The 20251-nt window shown below is 40.6% G+C and overlaps 1 protein-coding gene across 1 annotated transcript in view; it reads right to left on the bottom strand.

Annotated features, from left to right (window-relative positions):
* The window catches only part of LOC130211863 (phospholipid-transporting ATPase ABCA1-like), a 132937-nt gene that overhangs the window by 74102 nt on the left and 38584 nt on the right, over nucleotides 1–20251 (bottom strand). The window contains exons 14-22 of the mRNA XM_056442884.1: nucleotides 17604–17826; nucleotides 16516–16737; nucleotides 12968–13172; nucleotides 12584–12700; nucleotides 11774–11945; nucleotides 10830–10961; nucleotides 10032–10171; nucleotides 9154–9291; nucleotides 987–1201 (exon numbers count right to left, since the gene is read on the bottom strand). Coding sequence (XP_056298859.1) covers nucleotides 987–1201; nucleotides 9154–9291; nucleotides 10032–10171; nucleotides 10830–10961; nucleotides 11774–11945; nucleotides 12584–12700; nucleotides 12968–13172; nucleotides 16516–16737; nucleotides 17604–17826 — 1564 coding nt within the window. The remainder of the gene's footprint in view (nucleotides 1–986; nucleotides 1202–9153; nucleotides 9292–10031; nucleotides 10172–10829; nucleotides 10962–11773; nucleotides 11946–12583; nucleotides 12701–12967; nucleotides 13173–16515; nucleotides 16738–17603; nucleotides 17827–20251) is intronic.

Below are 20251 nucleotides of genomic sequence, written 5' to 3'. Positions count from 1 at the left end.
CTCTGACAACTCCTTTCTTACATTAATTTAATAATGGATGCCATTCATGAGTCTATTTAATTTCCCTAAAGAAACTGCGTGCATGAGACATCAGCCGGTAATGCAACACTCTTTTCAGTCTAAAACAACACACCCAAAGGAAAATTACATTTTAATTCCAACAAAGGTTGGATAAACCTCACTGCGACAACTTTATGACGTTCATTAAAAAGAGTTTAATCACACTAAATGAGAGCAGGACGATCAAACTTTGTCCAGCCCTCTTACAGAGTTATATTGACTGTGTAATTGTAAAATCTTCCTCTGGATTACAAAGTCGTCATCTAGAAAAGGGGGCTTCTGTTCTACCTCGCCCAGAAGGTGTTTGAATGTTTATTTCTTTGTTTCAAACAAATGGCTCTGCTCACCTCAAAGAGACTGCATTCTAATGGTAATTGCTCTAGCCCTGCTGGCATCAGTGCATCTTGTTCATTTGCTCCTATTGATTAAAACTAAGTGTGCAAGGCACCATTGGTGAGAAAAAGCGAAAATCACCCCTCTCCCCGGTGACAATTAGTATCATCCAACACGTAGACGTTTGCCAATTCTCATGCTGGGAGAGACTCAACACAGATCATTACAGGGGGAGGGCAGCAAGGGAGACAGAAAGCACTCAGGGAAGTCGTGAGAGGGAGCCATGTTCAATACCAGACGAGATATGGGCTACTGTTGTGTCAATGGGGCTTGCAGCTGAATGATCCACTTCAAATCACAGCAGGTTTATGTAAAGTTATTTCAGTGGGGATAAAACTAATTGCGTGGTCACGCAATGGGCCTAATCTCCAAATTTCTGGTCATAATGAGATCACACACAGCCAATCTTTCTGTCGACAGTCATTTGCACAAAAATACACAATGTTGACTGAGGAATATTGTGTTTGAAATTTTTTTTTAAAGTCCCATCAAATTAGAAGTAACCAGTAACTGCACATGCTTGCTGTTTGTACCTCTTTAGTCTGATGGTGTATGATACCACGACGCTGAGCTGTCATCTTCTCAGTCCCATCTCGGACCAGAGTGAGGTAGTAGCCACTGCCAAAAAGTTTCTTTAGGAAGAGGGAGGAGCCACAGCAACGCATCTTGCCATGCGAGATGATGGCAATGCGATCGCCTAAGATGTCTGCCTCATCCATGTGGTGTGTAGACAATATGATGGTGCGACCTGAAGAGAGACAAATAGCCATGGCCACTTACTACAAATATAAAATAGTTGAGGCACAACCTGGAAATAAAAAAATAAAAAGTAATTTCTGAAGCATTTGCTCTTTAAAATGTGTTTGGTTGAGAACTGTGGTTATGAATAGGAAGCCTGACACGAAAAGATGCTCCAGATCCAAAGTGTTTAAAATCAAGCCAATATCAAAATCTGGCTCTGCGTGGTAGTCACTTATCTCCTTATTGCCAATTCCAGTATTTTTTACCCAACAAAGGAAACTCCAGAGCAGTGCGTGGGCATGAATCTGTGTCTACATCACAATTATGATTAAGGTCACCCTCAGCCTACTTTCCAGGCGACATTTTATTTCAGCTGTCTTTTGCACTGCAAGTCTTTTGATTCGAGAGGCATCAAACTGAGCACAATTGCAATGACAATTACAGCATACATTGCAAGGTTATTCAGTTGTTCTAAACCATTAACATCACATTGCATCTCATAACACATATCAATGATCACATACCCCAGAAATTAGAAGAACAGTACTAGATCTGTAATGAAGTCACAGGATGGTCTTGTCTCTGGAGTCGACATGAAAGCAGTATCACAGAGCACTGGGTAGCTTTTGATCCATTCAATGTTAAAGCAGCAAAAAAAAACATTTAACCCAAAGCCTTTATCATTAATTGACAAAGACAGCAATGTGCTTAGAAGTCAGTAACTGTGAAAAGAGATTTAACTCTAGAGAATTACATCTGTTACAGCTAACAAGGTCAAAAGAGTCAACAAATGCTAATTACAGATGCTTTTTTTGTCCTGCTGGTGGAATGGTTGTGTAGACAGGTTGCCGGGTGCACCACGTCGGTCTAAGTATCGTAACTCCTGAATGGATTGCTATGAACTTCATTCCAGATAACCATGCAGGCCAGAGGATGACTTTCCTGATCTTCTGATTTTCCCTGTCACAATACTGTGCCTCTAATTGTAATTATTGCACCAATTCAGTATCATTCAATATATCAGAAGTCACTCTGTGTTCCCTTGAATTTGCGTAGAAAAGTTAAAAGAACGCATTTCACAACAGCAAAACTATGCATTTGCAAACACTGACATAACTCATACAGTACAATCAAGGTCTCATTTCTCCAGGTCGTATGCTCACTACTCTCCACCCCCCCAAAAAAAATGTCAATGCTGAAGTGTGGAATCGAAAATGAACAGGTGAGCATACAACTAGATAAATGAGACTGGGATTACACTGCACGAGTTGTGTGAGAGTTTGTAAACGGCGTTTTGATATAGTTATGCTTATGTCCAACACGGTCCCAATGTACTTAGATTTATCAAGTCTTTTCTTAGTCTTTTGATTTTCTGGTCACCATGGAGACATGCAAGTAATTGACATCCAAATCTTAATTTTGGGGGTCAAGTATTTCTAATTAGTATTACTTATAAGGTCAAATTTGAAATTTGGCAAATCATTTATTTGCGAAGACTAATGACATTCTCATCTGCCTCAGCTGCACTGTACTGTTTTAACATGCAATATTAAGATGGTGAACCATGCTGGCCATTAAGAGATTGCTTTTTAATATGCTCCGTGTAAGTACAGGGGGATAAAAAGAAGAGCATTTTCAAAGATAATCAGAAGCTAATATGACTCTATCACATCAGCATGTTAGCATTTCTATTGTGAGCATAAGTTAGCATTTAGGCTGTAGACTCTTTTTTTATTTTAAAGTTTCAATTTACATCAATTCCCTTCAGAGATTAGATTACAGGTGTAACATATCAATCATATCGACCTATAAACATGGCACTCAGTATGTAGCTGATTAGATCGAGTTTTCATTCCGTATTCATTTAATATGGTGTTTCTTACAAAAATTCAGGTGCTTTAGTGAGCTTGACTGCTTTTTTTTTTTACATAGAGCTAGTTAAATCTCTATCCTCGCAGGTCACATTATGCCAGGGACAAGGACACACTTAGAGGTCATCATGTAGCCAACTATTACCACTTTATCTCCCCTCCTTCCATCTCCCACACTTGATTTGCCCTGCTACCAGCTGAGCTGCTAAATCCATCCCTTCTCAGTTAAGTATTGCTGCCTTATGCTATGCCAAGCAAGTCTGGATCCTGTAAATACAAACTCCAACAAAATGCCCAAGTCGAATGAATGCCCACAACCAGGTCAATTTAACAGATGTGGGGGGAAAGCTATGCTTATGAAGGGGGTGGGCTGGGGATATTGCTTGATGTTTAGTTTGACTGCGCCAGCTCATTTTGTATGGGATGCTCAAACACACAGATGATCTTCTTGGGGATTTGTTGTGCTTTGCAAAGGTGAAAAAAACAAATTGCACTGCATCATCCGTGCGTTGGGAGTAAAATAAATGTGTTTGGACTGCAGATGGCCCACAAAGGTATGCTGATTTATAGTGTGTTGCGGTGCATTACGGCACAAAGCCATGTATCAAATGGAGTTCCTTGTTCAGGTAAATTGGTGGGAATCGCACTCCGTATAGCAAAGTAAGGCTGGGAGTCATGTTTCTGTTACTTAGCTTCATTCTCTCTAAATCAAGTTGATAGAAATGGATTTTACAGTGGGTGAGTCAGCCTGCACAGATATTATGAACATAGGCAGTAAGATGAATTACTGGCCCAAACTGCATTAACTCCTGTTTGTTGCAATCATGCATCCATCCATTAGCAATACCTGCTTAAAGGGAAGCTGGAGCCCATCCCAGCTGACATTGGGTGAGAGGTGGGGAACACCCTGTCCAGGGTGCCAACAGACAAACACTCAAGCACACATTTGCACCCATAGGCAATTTAAAGTTTCCTATTAATTTAACCTTCATGAAATCTAGACTGTAGGAGGAAACCGGAGAAAAACCCACGCAGGTGTGGGGAAGGCCATAGCCAGCAGGTTTGAATCCTGCAATCAATTTAGGTCAATACATTTTAAAATGACCTTGAGGCCATATACAGCCCGACTCAGAGTTAGAAGATACAGTGGGCCTGTTGTTTTCATCAAGAAGAAGCAGAAAACAGACTAGTAGGAATTGAGTTGCATGGTAAATAAGTTTTGTTCACTGTTACAATTTACTGAAACTCAGACATTGGGGTTATTGCAAGGAATCTGGAGATATCTGCTGATTGTTAAATGTGTAAGTGTTCGTTTACTTGTTATATGATGTTCATAGCCCGCTACAGTCTTCCCATCCACCCTCTACAACACATTTTATTTGAAATATTTGACATTAATAGATAGCATACCAACCATTTTCATAAATGTTTTTTTTGCTATGAAAACAATTGTAGTAAGATCACATAGGAAGCAAAAATAAGAACGAATATGATGCCTGGATGCATTTTTACGCCATTTGTACTGGAACATTGGCTTCAACCCAACATCAAATTGTACTCCTAGGAAGAATGCATTATGTATGGTATTTCAACTTTTCCCGAATCCCAGAGAAACTCTAAAAGTACATTCAATTGCAATCAGAGTCTACAATAAATAGACTTGCTGCTAACTATTAAGTTATATTTAGAGTGCTCAGAAAATATTAACTGTTTCCCACATTTTCTTTGCACCCCTTGTTTCTCACAAACTGAATCACCTTCCTAAATGTGTCAGGTCTAATCTCAGCCTGAACGCAGCATGCATGTTGTAAGAATTCACCATAGTATTTAATTTGCTCATAGCTGCAATATACTATGGTATTTTTGAGGAGCTGTTTTATGTTATTTAACTGCATGTACACCATTTAAATCCCAATAATTGAACTTCAGGTGCGCTAATGTTTTTATTTCCAGTGAATACATGGCTGCTGATACAAGTTGATAAAATAATAAAGACAGTATATTGTTAGAAGTGGGACAAATAAATGCGAATTTCTCTGGGGTTGGAAGGTCAGCAGGGGGATCCGTGGACCAGGCGGGGAAGTACAGAACCCGCAATGTTAGTACTAAAACAGATTTAAGGAGACACCAGTTCCTTTTAACTAAAACAACAGGAAAGCAACCAGGCATCCATCAGGCCGGCCGAGGGGGAGAGTGGCTGTAAGGTCAAATAAAAGAGTCGAGGCCATCGCTGGGACGATAAGCAGAGAGCCAGGTGCGAGGAGAACAAGGGTCCTGCGTGATCATCTTAGGGTTTTACAACCGGTGACCCTCTGTCTGAACTCACTCAGGGGCCCCAAGTCGACACGAGATGTAAACATGGCACCTCTTGTGATATTCAAATGAAGACTTGTTTAATTGTGTGTTCTGAGCCCATAGCCTAACCATATGGGCCCAAGGTGATGGTACTGCGGAGTGAATAAACACAAGCATGAATTAATGTATGTTAACCTGCCTGTAGATCAATGTTCTTTGATATTATAATGTAATCTATGTTTCCCATATGTTCTGTATCCTTACCCCCGGTTATAGTGTGTTCTGGGTCACCGCCAAGGTGAAGTCTCATAAGGTCTGGAAGGAGCTGTAAAGAGGGTACTTCCCCCTAAGAGCCTGAGAGATTAGATGAGACACCCGGAGAAGGGTCACAAAGGTGACCAAGCTCACTTAAATCGGCTAAGACAACGGTCCTCCTCTTTGATGGGGAGCCAAAGAGTCTCCCCGGAACCTCTCAGGATGAGAGGAGGGGGGGGGGGTGACCCCCATCAGCACCCAGAGGAGGACGGATGTCCGGTACAAGTAGGATGAGCCAGAGGGTATAAAAGATGACGAACAAGAGGAGCAAAGGGGGTTGTTTTTGGGCTTCAGGCTTCCGTGAGAGAACTCGACTTGGACTTGTACTTTGTTTATTTCTTCTTCCTGTTTTTGAATAAAATACTTGCTGCCTTGCAGTCTTAAAACTTTACACTCGGTTTGTGGACCTACTTTTTTTGTGACGCCTATTTCTTCACCTGTCGATCCACCCTTTGAGGCCGAGGCAGAGACCCGAAGACCAGAGCCGTGCAGCCCCCGAGGTGAGTCTGAGCTACGTCCGCACGGCTACACCTACTGACCTCAGTTATCCAGGGCACATACTGATTCCTCACACACCTCCACTGACATTTTGTACTGAAGAGAGATATCGCTGCAACTGGTAGACCTCCGGCTCTCGGCCGAACCGTGGTTGGTTCCGGGACCGAGAGAGGGACCCTTAACTCTCGAGTCCTCGTCGCGGAGTTTGTCCTAAAAATGGAATAGTAAAGCAGATAGCATTATGTATATGTGAAAATAAATGATTTCCATGAAAAAAATTATTAGATGGCGCAGAAAAAATGGAAAATGTCTGGGTCATTATGTCATGATGTATGATGAGTAGATTGCATTATGATTATCTATGGCTGAACAGTGCAAATAATGTATGGAATGGCTAATGCAATGGCGGCGCCAAAAAAAAAAAAAATTAGCTTAAAAATTAGCATATGGGAACATTCTTCAGGTCATGTCTTGTATGTCATATGGAGAAATATATGATTCATATATGTATGGCTGAGTGAGTTACAACAACGATTCAATTTTCGCCAAATTAATTTTTCAGAAAAAAATTAGCATAAAAAATGGAAAATTAGCATATTAATGTCTATCATATCTGGGTCATGATATGGATATATATTGAGATTATATATGTATTCCATTATTACAACAACGCTAATTGTCAACAATTTTGGCGCGAATTTCCAAAAAAAAAAAAAAATATGGAAAAATTAAATTATGGATGTCTTATTCAGGGTCATCATGTCATTATGAAATATGAAATATATTCCATTATATGTATGGAGTGAGTACAACAACAATTCATTTTTCATGAAATGGGTTTTTTTCCAATATAATATTAATCCGAGTGTCTCCCGCCAGCCGCTCTCCGAGCCTTGTACCCTCGAGTGTGTTGGGGTGAGACCAGATAATTGAATACCCAGCGTTTCTCTCCGCGGAGATCGTTCCAACATCATCCGGGGTGTCGCGCGCCGAGCAGAGCAGCCACCGCTGTCGATGTGCACGCGCGTCACTCATCAGGCCCGAACGGTCGCAGAATCATATAGAGGGAGTTTTTGATCTCCGCCTCCCTCCCCCTTAGCACGGTCTTCGCCCTCGCTCGAGCTCCTCTTTCCCCCTCGACGAGCAAGGCGAGGATACCGTGGCCGGGGTGACCGTCTGACGAGAGGTCGGGCATCGTGACCCGTGGACCCGTGTCCTCTCCGGAGCGCAGGTTGTCAGCGCGCGGTGAATCGCTGCGCCTGTGCGTCGCCGACGTGCTTTTACGACAGTTTTCTGCACTTCTGTACTTTAGAGCACGCTTATTCCCCACAATAAAGTTACCGGTGTGAGCCGACTCGCACCTCAACCCCCCCCCCCCCTCTCCTCTCCCTTCTCCTCCCCTCCCCTCCCCGCTCCTCTCCTTTCCCGTCCCCACACACGAGAATAAGCGGCGGCGCTTTTCTTTCCTCCTCCACCCGAGGCGATCGAATCGTTGCGCACGTCTTAACAATATAAGTGGGACATCATTAGCTAACGCGTTTTAATAGCAACAGTATGTGATCTCAAATATATTGTATTGTGTATTATAGGCATCACTATGAAATATAATGTAATATTTATGACAGAGTAAAGTAAGGTAGGCCTAAGTAAGGTAAGAGAACCAGGTATTTCAAGGCATCAGATTAGTCTTGATCAATTATCAATTCCAATCATTATAATAGGTGATATAAAAGGATGCTGTCACAGCAAAAAAACACAAGCTGAATGTAAAAAAACCATTATATAAATAGCATATTCAAGGCCCATAACATAATGAATGTGGTAATTTAAAAGTAATCGACTTCCAGTGTAAAATAATTAAAGACATTAGATTTCCACCTTCTACGGTAATTTTCTCATGGAACATGACAAAAGAAATTAAAGCTAACTTAAATGGAAAGATCTAAGGAATAGGGACATGCCAACAGGCCATCACATTTTCCATAGATGATACACAATCCCTATTTATGAGAATATATATTGAGCATACTTCTCTAATATTAAACATCTTAAATGTACATTGAGGATCAAATTGAACCTATTAGCGCACATTCAATATGTCCATGTACCTTTGTACTTTAAGCAATTTTAAGGCCATATAAGCCCGAACTGAATTTAATCAAAACAATACCCACTTTGGTCTATCCAGTCAACAATTCTATGTGAAAAACCTCCACGCTTAATTAGCTATGAAGAACCGCAATATTAAGTCCAATTTCAGCCTTCAGTTTTTTCAAACAAATAGACAGCGTGCAGCTTTTTTTTCCTTAACGACAAATCTTGGTAACACAACTCGCGCAAATGAGACTGGAGAGGCACAAAACATGAGTCATTCAAGCAGCCAGCATGTGGGTGTTCTCATTATAACGGAGTTATCTCCGCCTCCCAATTTACGTGAAAGGACTTGATAAGAGAAAAAGCAGCAAATGACACAGTGAGGGCGGAATGTCACTCAATGCACATTAAACATTTAGACATCTAAAGAGAGTTATGTCTTACTATAATGTCCATGTCCTGCTTAAAGCCACTAGCAACCACAACACATACAAGACCAGGGAGTGACAAGCAGACCGATAGAGCGGACAATTAGGGACTCTTTTAAATTGCAATGTCAATTAAAGCTTCTTGGATTCACTTGTCTTCACTTCCATTTCAATCTGTTCCAGTACAAATTATAGTTTCTCTCCCCCCACAGAGTGTCATGTAGGGGCAAGGCAAAAGAAAACTTGTGCTGGCAACTCGAGATGGTTCATTACTTTAACAGCTTTCATATTGGATATATTTGAGCCATTACAGTTAAAAGTCTACCTTGAACTCAGCTCAGTTTTTGGAAAGCTGCTTAACTTGAAACGGATCAAACATGCACTGTGTGCATTCAAGCCAATTCTACAAGATTTCAAAGCCTTCGGTGGAGCTTTGGTTCTTACCACCGGTTCCATACCTTGTTTGTATTTTAACAGCAGTTCCCAGATGCCTCTGCGGGCGTAGGGGTCCACTCCTGCTGTGGGTTCATCTAAGATGACGACTTTTGAGCCGCCGACAAATGCTATAGCCACGGACAGCTTCCTCTGCATCCCACCTACAACACAGAATAAGCTCCATCAGAAACGGCATCCTGTAATACATTTTGTCCTGGGCAGGTGCTTTTATGACAAAAATAAAAGTAAAAAACTGCTTCTGAAATGAAATGGATACTCATCTTTGTCCTGAGTAGTCTCCCTGTTATCAGTGACAAATCCTGCACAGCCATTAATCAACAATAGGTTTTAGATGTGGAATGGATTCAATATTGAGAACTGTATATTGAATAAATGTGTCAAGATGTCCCTCTCCAGGTTTTTATTGTCTTTTACATGATGGAGGAAAATGATTGATAGAAGAGAGATAGATACACCTTCATCGGGTTATTCCAATCTCCACTCTCATAGCCAGCTCTTCAAAATGCATCCAATGTAGTGCTAATGTAGTGGAAATGTCAGCATAGTTCAATCTTGAAAGTCATATTTCACACAAGCAATCCGTGACTCGGAACAATTTATCAAGCAGGACTTGCTCATGCCCCCAGACAATGAATTACAACCTGTGACACACAGGGACAGTGCATGTGTGCAGTACGTTTAGACAGCTGCATGCACATGTCACTGGGCAGCTTCATCCTGAATAGAAAACATAATCTACAGACGATATTCCTTCCCAGGGGAAATGAATGCACTGAGCACAGAAACAACTATCAAAAACTAAATGTACATTTCTGCTTAATTCCAATCTGACACTCAAACAGACAAACATCCAAAACGTGTCATACAGGCACACATTTACCTGACAAGTTCTTCGCCAGATCCTTCCGCTTATGTGGCAAACCGACATCCTTAATCATCTGGTCTATCTCAATTGTCACCTCGGCGCGGCTGCGTCCTTTCAACCGGGCGTAGAAGTAGATATGCTCCTCCACTGTCATACTGTAAAGGTGAAAATGATACCGCAATGGCCATTTGATTGACATGTGAGGGGGAACGAGTTACAAAAGAGGCCATCACATGCTACAAATTCATATGCAAGTGTCTGAAATAGCAAAAATGTCACATTTATGCATTTTGCAAGATGATCCTGCTCCATTCGATTTGCCCTTTTGTGAAGTGACGTAAAGAAAAATCCTAAGTTTCATCATAACGGTCTTCATTATATGTCTATCTCTATGTTTGCATGAATATTTTAACCCCAACTTAATGTTGATTCTTTGACTGTCTGGGATTAATATAAATGAAAGTGATTTGCAGGTGCTTAGCCATAATTATGATGTAGGACTTGTGTCGAGATGCAGGTAACTAGTTTGTGGGAGAGAGAAATAGAGGGTACTCTAAAGGTGAAATAAAAGAAAACTGAATAATGGTTCGCAAAAATGCCATTAAGAGACATTTTGGGGGAAAAAGGAAGAGAGATAATGATGTGTTGATGTGAAACATAAGCCAAGACTGAGCCCTCATTATGCGTATTATCAAATTGTATTCTTATGATTTATTTTCTCCTTCTTTCTTTAAAAAAAAAAAATACACCAGAAGCAAAACATAATTATACTCATAATCAGTGGAGACCAGGGATGGTTTGAAATCCACTTACTTATCGAATAAGACATTGTGCTGTGGGCACATTCCCAAGTACTTTCGGATGCTGTCCATGTCAGTGAGGATGTCATATCCGTTGATGAGCGCTGTTCCTGATGTAGGTGGGAACATTCCTGTCAGAATTGACCTACAGAGGAAACAAGACATGAACAACACACATAAAATTATGATTTTAGAGCTAGATTTAATTTATATAAAATAGGAAAAAGATTTTCATTGAAAAAGAAGCTGGGAAAAATGGAACCAGTGCTGTACTGCTGTGACAGAATGATTATCCATATAATCTGCAATTCTGCATTGACTTGTCATTTTCATCTCATTAATTATGTATTAATATCGAGACTAACCTGGGCAGAACATTTCCATCAAATTGTGACAAAGCAACATTTAATATTGAGTGTTTTGATAGTGGGGATGCTTTGTGGGATGTGACAACATTTCTGCATATGAAAAAACAAAAAGCTACAAGATGTTTGATTGTTGTGGATCTACTCGATTGTCACACTGCATCTCACAGATCCTGTGCTGTGAACGTCGGTGTGTGGCAGAGACCTTCCTCTGTCCTCTCCGTTATTGTTCTCTGTCATGTTTCGTTACAGTAGCTCAGAGTGTATGTCTTCCCTTCGGCCCTTATTCTTGCATTACTTGCTCACTCTGTCACTCATTCTTTCTGGGCCACTGGCTTGCAGTTATTTGCTGATATCATAAAGGCCTTCCAACCTTTCCGAAAAAAAAATGTGAACAGTAATTAGAGAAGATCAGCTATCAAAACAACAGCTGTCTCTGTAGGATAAATGTCCTCTGAGAAGATGTCACACTTTGAAAGCACGGGCCACCACATTAATGCAGCTCCACTTCAGTCGCCATTAGTTGCACCCTGTGAAAATACATGATCATTGATCCAAGTGGCAAAACAAAGAAATAGATATTAAAACTCACATTGTGGTCGTTTTCCCGGCTCCATTGTGGCCAAGAAAAGATGTGATCTGATTCTCATAGAAGTCCATACTCAGTCCGTCCACAGCGAGCTTCTTTCCGGTCTTGTATATTTTAACGAGATTGCGGACTGAGACCCCTGCTTTCATATTGGGTGTAGGATTCTCCAGGTACTCTTAAGAAACACAATGCATACGTTAATAAAAACACACAATTCTTTTTTTTCTAAACTTAGTTTGGTGCGCATTAGTTTCTTCCTATTCTCTCGATATTCATCTTTTTTTCCTGTTGTCAATCGTTTGTAAAGTACTTTGAATTGCATTTCATTTGTTCGAAAGGTGCTTTATAAATAAAAACATGATTGTATGATTGACATATAAAAACAAGCTCAAGAACAGGTACCAATTAAATCTATCAAAGATACAAATTATCCAAATGTAAAAAAATTATATATTTTTTAAATTAGGTATGGTGTTATTCCTTTAATTATTTTGTCAAAAACCCAGCTTGGTAGAAAAAAACATTGCTGAGGACTAAAAGACAAAAATAGCTCACTCCCCTGAATGTTAATTGGAAGCAGTTTTTTTTCACAAGTTCCAGACTTGAAACTCCTCTCTGTTCTTCACCTTCACAAAGCGCAAAACTCCATTAGCACCCAAAGTGAAAAAGAAGGTGCTAATGTTTGTTTGCGATCCATCCCGATTAACTTCCAGTTGTTATTAAGGCTATGTTCCCTCTAGTCCATGGCTGAGCGATTGAGAACGTGACATACACAATAATTGCGTTGGATACACGACTACCGTTGAAATTTACCATTATGTTCAGTGGAGTTCTTCAGCACGGCGGCGTCAATATTAATCGCTGAAGCTGTCCCACACCAGTAGGATGCAGTGAATGGGAAGTACCATGGCTTGGGGATTCCATATTGGCCTGGCATCAAACGTGGAGAACATTACTACAGCTTGGCTTGAGGGAATATGGTACTTAACAGTGTATGTTTCCTCCCGACAGCAGAGCACAAATCCCATCTTCTTTTAATTAGAATCAATGAGAAAAGCAATACATCTAGCCTGTCAAGAGACGCCTGCATTGGCTATTGGGTTACGTTGGGCTAGGGGACAGGATCTCATGCAAGAAGAGTAAAGTAGATAGTGTACAAATAAAACAATGCTAATTAATCCACTGAAAAATGAATACCTGGAAAGACATTCTCAATGTACCAGGTGAGCACCCAGTAGAAGGCAGCATCAAAGAGCATCATGAGGATGGACACGATGAAGGTGTAGCGTTCTCCCTCTTCCGGACTCTTGTTGATGTTGTACCAGTGAATGCCGATGCCTTGCTCCTCGAACTTGGCAAAGTTCTCACAGCCATAGCCAAAGGCCACACATGACAACAAACTCTGGGAATGAAAGGCGTTCAAGGTTAAGAACACAGAGTTAAAGGAGTAGTTTCCTTTCCCGCTTGAAGTTTGATGATACGATTGACACCACGTTCTTATCTGTACGATAAGTATGAGGTTGGAGGCAGAGGCTAGTCTAACTTCAACTTCCTGGAGTCTGTGCAGTTCTGGAAACTGGTCGAAGCCAATACATCACAAAACCCCTTATGAATTAGTGAATGTACCAGTTTTTCTACAGTTCAGACAACACAAGTACAAAGAGTGCTCACTGTTGCCCTTCTTTATGCAAAGCTAAGCTTTGAAGCTTCTGGATAGACACATATTTAACTAACATGAGAATGGTGTCCATCTGCTCATCAAATTCTCGGTAGGAAATGAGATCTCTGTACTCCAAAAGTGTCTTTTAAAATCTATGAAGTATGGTCTTAAAGAATATTTAATTAAATAATTCAGGTGATGACTTTGTATTACCACCCAAGGTCACACTCAACTGCTGCAGGTGGAGGAAGACTATCCACACGGGCATCATCAGCTGCTTTAATTGCTGTGTTGCCTTTTGTGAAAATCTCTCAAGACTTCATTTTAGACGTGAACAAAGATGAAGACTAAAACATGTATGCAGAAACAAAGATTCGTTGGAGATTTCATACGGAAGGATATGCAAATGATGCTTTGCCCGTGAGACCATGGCCTATCACTCTGCATTGCCATGTTGCCTGCCAGCTGTTTTCTCACACCTCATTTGCTCACTGCATTTTCACACTCCGGTAGGAGAAGCCTTTGCTGAAGCTATAGAGATGAGGAATCATGGATTCCTGTCTATTCGCCGTTCCATTACCAGGAAGAGAATTCGGAAACCCCTGCAGTGACACTAAACCTCTGGCCTGGCTTCTAACACTGCTCGCATTCTGGTGTTGCCTAAGGTGTTGTCCTCCACTGCCCATCTCGTAACAAGCAATCAACAGTGAGTCAGTAGATGAGGGGTGACAGCAGGGCTAGTGGGCACCCATCCTTGACCTCAGTATGAATGGCTGAAAAAAACACAGGAGCCAGCTATTTGGCATTTTAGAAAGGGCTTGAGTTGGGAGGCAGACAAATATGGCTCATCTGTTGAACACATGTCAACACTGCAAATCAAACCACCATTCAGCCCACTGCGGACAAAGAGCATTGTTAAGAGGAAGTGTGATCAGCATTCAAGCTCTTTCTAGGATGTCTTTTTCCAGGACAATTTTTTTAACTACAGCTGGAATGGTAAATACGATCACAGCAGAGACAAATATTCTGAAAAATCAGTCGGAAGACGTTTCCTTCAAAAACTGCATTAGTCAGTTAGTCCGCCGTGGAAATACCAGAATGCCTAGCATGTCTGTGTGTTTATCAGAATGAATTGAATGTAAAAACAGAGGCAAAAGCTGCAATAATCATACCATCAGTTTATCATTGTATCGACTAAAAATGTGCTTTAATTTTGTCAAGCAACTAAATGTTTGCAATGTTTATATTAGATGACATTATATAGACCAGTTGTTCTCATATGTGATATTTTAAATATATATTTTTAGATAGCATGAATTTAAAAAATCTTTTAACAACAGTAATTAAAAAAACATTCTATCAAATATAAGTGTAAGTTCATGAACTGAATTGTGTATATTCTATCTTAAATCAGACACTGATGGCACAGCGCTGTGTATTACATATTTTCTTTCAACCAAAAATGCTTTGTACTCGTTGGAATACTTGGCTGGAAAACAAATGTCCTGAGGGGGTATCACTGAAAAAAGGTTGAGAACCACTTATATAGACCAAACAATGTATCACTGCATTAAGAGAATAATCAACAGGGCACTGTAATAGCAGGTTGGTCAAGGCTGATAGCACATAACTACAAAGAGCCCAGTTAGATTCCAGCTGGGGGCATTTCATGTCACTCTCTCTCTCTCCCCCCCCCCCCCCCCCCCCTCCCCCCCTCCTGTTTCCTGTCTGCCTCTTTACTGTCTACTATTGATTACATGTAGTATACATTTACAGTATACTGTGTCAGTCATATTATTGAAAAAAAAGGTTTGAACAAAAAACACACGCTTAAGTGAGCTTCCAGATGTTTCAATAGGATAGATCAATTAATTGATTGCAACGAAGGAAAACCCGAGAAGTTCTAAATGATTTTTCTCAGAATTTGTCCAGGACTGAAAAATTAATTGGAAATATTTTGCAGGAGATAGGTGGTTGGATAGTGATAATGTCCTGTCTTATAGTGGCCCTCCGATGAACTGTGATACGCACACAGTTGCAATCAAAACCTGTTCATATGAATTCAGGGGATCTTTTGAAATGCTGTTCCGACTAAAGGCTTCATCATCAAGGACAATGTGGTAGAGAACGTGTATGCCTCGGAACGATGTAGCTTCATCTGAGTTAGGGGAGAGGAGAGAAAACCCTCTGTGCGCACACACACAGACACACACACAGTGTAAGGAAGGACTGGATAGTGGTTTGGTCAGAGGAACATTGCTCATGCTAATTAGAGGGCTAGGGGGCTATCTATCTAGTTGGAGCAGGAGGAGGACCCAGCATAGGCACATTGTGTAGAGATTAAATAAGGTTTACAGTGCTTTATATGTAAAATGGTTACCTAACATGTGAAAGAAAATTACTTTTTTTAAAGGAAAAGAATGACAACTTTAAAAGGACAATTCTGGGGAAATCCACTTGCACAGCAATGAAGATACACAATTTTGTGTCTTTGGCCGTGGAAAAGACAGCTGGAGGACAAATGATACCGGCACCGCCACAAAGGTCAAGCAGAAAGGCTACACTGAAAGTTGAGCAATGGTGTACTATTTATCTTTATCTCTTTGAGGATAAGAGAAAATCCCCAACTTCCTTACTATGTCCTTCTAGTCTCTACTTTTGTGGAAATGCTTCATGTTTCTGTTTCGTTTTTGAACATAATTCTTCCGTTTTCTGCCAAATGGGAAACACATGCATTATGACAGTACGGATATATAAAACAATTCCTAAAAGCTTTTGTCTTTAAACTTCACAGGACCTTTACATTCATCTTGCAGACACACCTTCCATCTTATTATCAGGGAAATTGGGCAGGTAGGATAAAGGCAAATCCCTCACAGATATTATTAAAAGTGAGAGTATATTCTCTGCATTTTATAACCAGCACAAATCAAATCAGTTTTTTAATTGGAGGTTAAAAAAAAGGGATTAATGACTGGGATAGCAAAAGACAACCTCAGAATATACAGGAACTCAAAAGACAGTCATGTATGAGAACAGCTGGTGAAGATATTAAAAACCATGTCAGAGCTAAAGACGGACTTACCACTCCAACCTTGGCCTGAAAAGCCATGACGTCCCTCCAGGCATAGCAAAGGAGGTGTGGCAGGTAGAGGACAAAGTAGATGAGGCCACCGCACGCCGCTGCTAAATTGGCCTTAGAGAAGAAGACGCTAATGAAGAAGCACTGAGTGATGGTGGCCAGGCAGAACACCAGCAGGAAGACGAAGATTACCGAGGGGTCGCTGTATTGCAGCACTTTGCCATACTGTGTGAGAAGACAAGAGAAACAAACGATGTGAATATGTCAAAGGAAGCCATAAAAGTGTGTGTAGTGGTTGAGGAAGTTTTCTTGGCGGAAACAAAGAGATTCAGGAAATGTGATTATTAAAGTAAATTGTTTCAACACCGTGGGCAGAGTAAAAGAGGCTTTTGAAAGCGGTGCTATAGAATTCAGACTGCAGCATATCTAGGGCCTCCACAGGGCTCTCAACGTGGAGACAGCTGAGGCAGCTGATGTTTCGTCATTAATCCGCTATATCTTTACATTGCAAATTGTTGTGTGATGCTATAATGTTGCTTTGAATTCAGTATGTAGAATGTATCACATATCTGGTGTCTCAATATTTCTGAGACACCTGAACAAATTTTACAGTCGACTGATATACTTTTCCATAATCTAATAAACCTATCACTCTTTTACTCTGCCAGTTTTGAAGGAGGACCCGTCTCTGATTTTAGTGAGCTACTCATGCATCCATCTACTCGAACCACATGACACCGTGATGCTGATAACTTCTCCGAGCCTGAGGCTCTTGAAATGTTGGGCTAATGGTGCCATTGTAATGGATTCATTTATGATTACAATCCTTACAGAGGACTCTGTTACATGGAGCTGTATGAATGTTCATGATAGAAACCCTTCTAGATTTGCTCATCCTAAATGAACTTTCAAGAAAAATTGTGCGAGCTTCATGTCCAAATATATAATTTTAGTGCATAGGTTTCTCCTCGGTTTAACATCTTCTGTATTGTAAACTAAAGTCTCAACACTCCATTAGCCTTTATAGTCATAACTCTCTAAAAGAAGGGTCGGGTCCGCCTTGAATCAAAGTTAAATCATTTTGAAATCACCTTCAGTATAAGGCAAAGCAGGAGGGCACTGAAGGCCAGCGGCAACAGACTGGACACTGCCCAGCTCAGCCAATAGATGGAACCTCTGAGGCCCATGATCCTCACGGTCTCCTTCAGCCTCGCCTCTCTCTCTGCGACGATGCCCTTAATGATCATGGCCACTGAGTATATCCAGGCTAAAGTCATGTATAAGGGGAGGGAGCTTGCCAGAAACCGGAGGAACCTGACGGGGTGGAAGAGTCAAGACCAGAAAAGACAATGACCCCATCTGGTATTCACATGTAATCTGTATTTGGACACATTATATGGATAATGGACATCTAATAGCAGAACTTAACATTTCTACTCATTTGAATCGGAGTTCCATTTTTTGTAATTCGCCAGCGTTGGATCCGGAAACAAAATTAGACGAGCAGATCATAGAAAATGATGTTGCTCTATGAATACCTCGTTTTCCTTTGGGATAGATAAAAGACGAACATTTGGATGCCTTCTATGTTGGGCTCATCTTTTTTTATATTCCTAAGCCTGTATTTGCAAATAATTTGGAAATGTTGTTCCTATGTTCTCCAAATAGTTGCAACTATATTTTCTGCATGGTGCTGAGCAGATAGCGTTCAAAATCTTTGTGAGTCTTTCGAGCTTTATGACTGATAACAGTTGCCTGCAGCAGGAGATGGCGCTGATGAAAATGCTGAGACTGTACATAACCAGTCACCTTGTGGGCCATAAACCCAAAAAGAGCTTAAAGATGCTCAAGGGCTTAGTAGAGCAGAGGGCAGGGAGACCATTATTTGCTGGTTTATCACTATACGCATCGGATTTCACATGGACACAGCTATTTGATCCAATGCTGATATATAGAATTATTGATTGCAACTGCTTTAAGAATGTGGCCGAACTGTGCAGGCTGCATTTGCACCTGGTTGAGATCCTATCACACTTCAATCCATAAGCATTCTGATTGCATGTACACCTTGATTATGGTGCTTTTTTTCCTTTCTAGAGGAAATACTCAGATGTGAATTTCTTGTTAGTACCTGGCGTCATCATTATCGTGATGATTGAAAAAAGATTTTACCAACGTTTCCTTTCAATCTCAATGTCTAATTTGATCAATTCACGTTATTCGTTTGTGCAAAAGTGATTCCAACTTTGAAGGTGTCTCTAACCCTGTCATTTGCATTCTTTTCTCATTGTCGGTGTTGTTATACACAATAAATTAATTACATTTTAATGATGAGTGCAAACATGACCGAGCATTTAAAAGGTGGTCTCACATTGTTAACACAAGGCATACGGTGCGGGCGAGGAAATGTGTATTGATCATCACTGATCAGTGTTAGCTGTCATGAAAACAACACCTTAATTCAGCCGGCTTGAGACTGGAGCCAAATGTGAAAACAGTGTGAATACATCAGCTGGATGCCGAATAATAAATGCATTAGCTCCTCTGTAATGGAAGAGAAAACAAGTGTAAAATGACAGAGGACTCAGGTGCAGCTGAAAAAAAACGGTTGTTGTCAACCCGTATCCAGATACAGCCTCATGATAATTACCATTTGATTTGCTATTATTATTAATGTGTTGGAAATGGCTGTGAAATTATCATTTAGAATGGGACTGTGATCTGAATAAACATCGTGTTTGCGGTAGCTCCTCGAAGGCACTCGACTAACTCAATTTATTGTTATTAATGTTTACAAATTGTTGATAGCTTGCAAACACATTAGGCTGATAGGAAATTACATTTCACCCAGCTGTTTAAATGTCAGTTTTTATTTACCAGCCGCATCTCCCACTTAAACTGCATGAATTGATTAGGTCGACCTAAAATAAGAATTCTTTTTAATTTCACGAACCACGACCGCAAAAGTCGTTGGAAGATGGGCTCCATCTAAAGGAGAGCGATAATAAGGCCGCTGCATGGTAAGTCACATCCGGCCCAAAGGGATTCCCTTTTGCGAGGCGTTGTGCATCTTCTCTCATCGATCCTGAAGCAGGATCTTTCAAACAGACAAGCAAGTCCATTGTATCCCACAGAACCATTGATTCAACAGAGCGATCAGTAAATAAACAACTAAAAACACATACTTCCAGTCGGTAGATATATACGACGAACGTACTGCACATAACTAATGTTGGTCACATTGTTTCTTGCCTCTTTTCTGGGATTATCACCAACAGCCATTTTCTTTTGCAAAATGTTTCCCGTGACTGATGATGTTAGACCCATGATAGGATTGTACTTACATTGTTTTATACATGATAAACGTGGTGATCTTGATATAGGCCGCATATTGTTCTTTCATATTGTTTCAACCCGTGTACAGTATAATGATTATCCCGGTACAATACATCTAAACACAGTGCGTTGACGAGTAGTCTCGACTTTGAATTACTTCTTAGGTGTTAACTTTAGTTTTTATCAGCACAGGGGGAAAAAAAGCCAAATATGAATCTTGTTTGGCCATAATTGTCTCACATAACAGTATAATTATCTTACTTTTTCGATACATATCAGAGCATGTGTATGAAAAAATCAAAACTCCAGGGCTGCCAAAAGTATTTGTGTAAACAGAATTGAGCCCCTTTCTTCACTCAAGGTCTTTGGTGCAACACCGCCGCGAAAGGTCGCCTCGGTGTGT

This window comes from Pseudoliparis swirei, chromosome 21, assembly GCF_029220125.1.
Source record: "Pseudoliparis swirei isolate HS2019 ecotype Mariana Trench chromosome 21, NWPU_hadal_v1, whole genome shotgun sequence".
NCBI lineage: Eukaryota > Metazoa > Chordata > Actinopteri > Perciformes > Liparidae > Pseudoliparis > Pseudoliparis swirei.
Note: the sequence above shows the minus strand (reverse complement) of the source record. Positions and strands in the feature narration are given on the sequence as shown.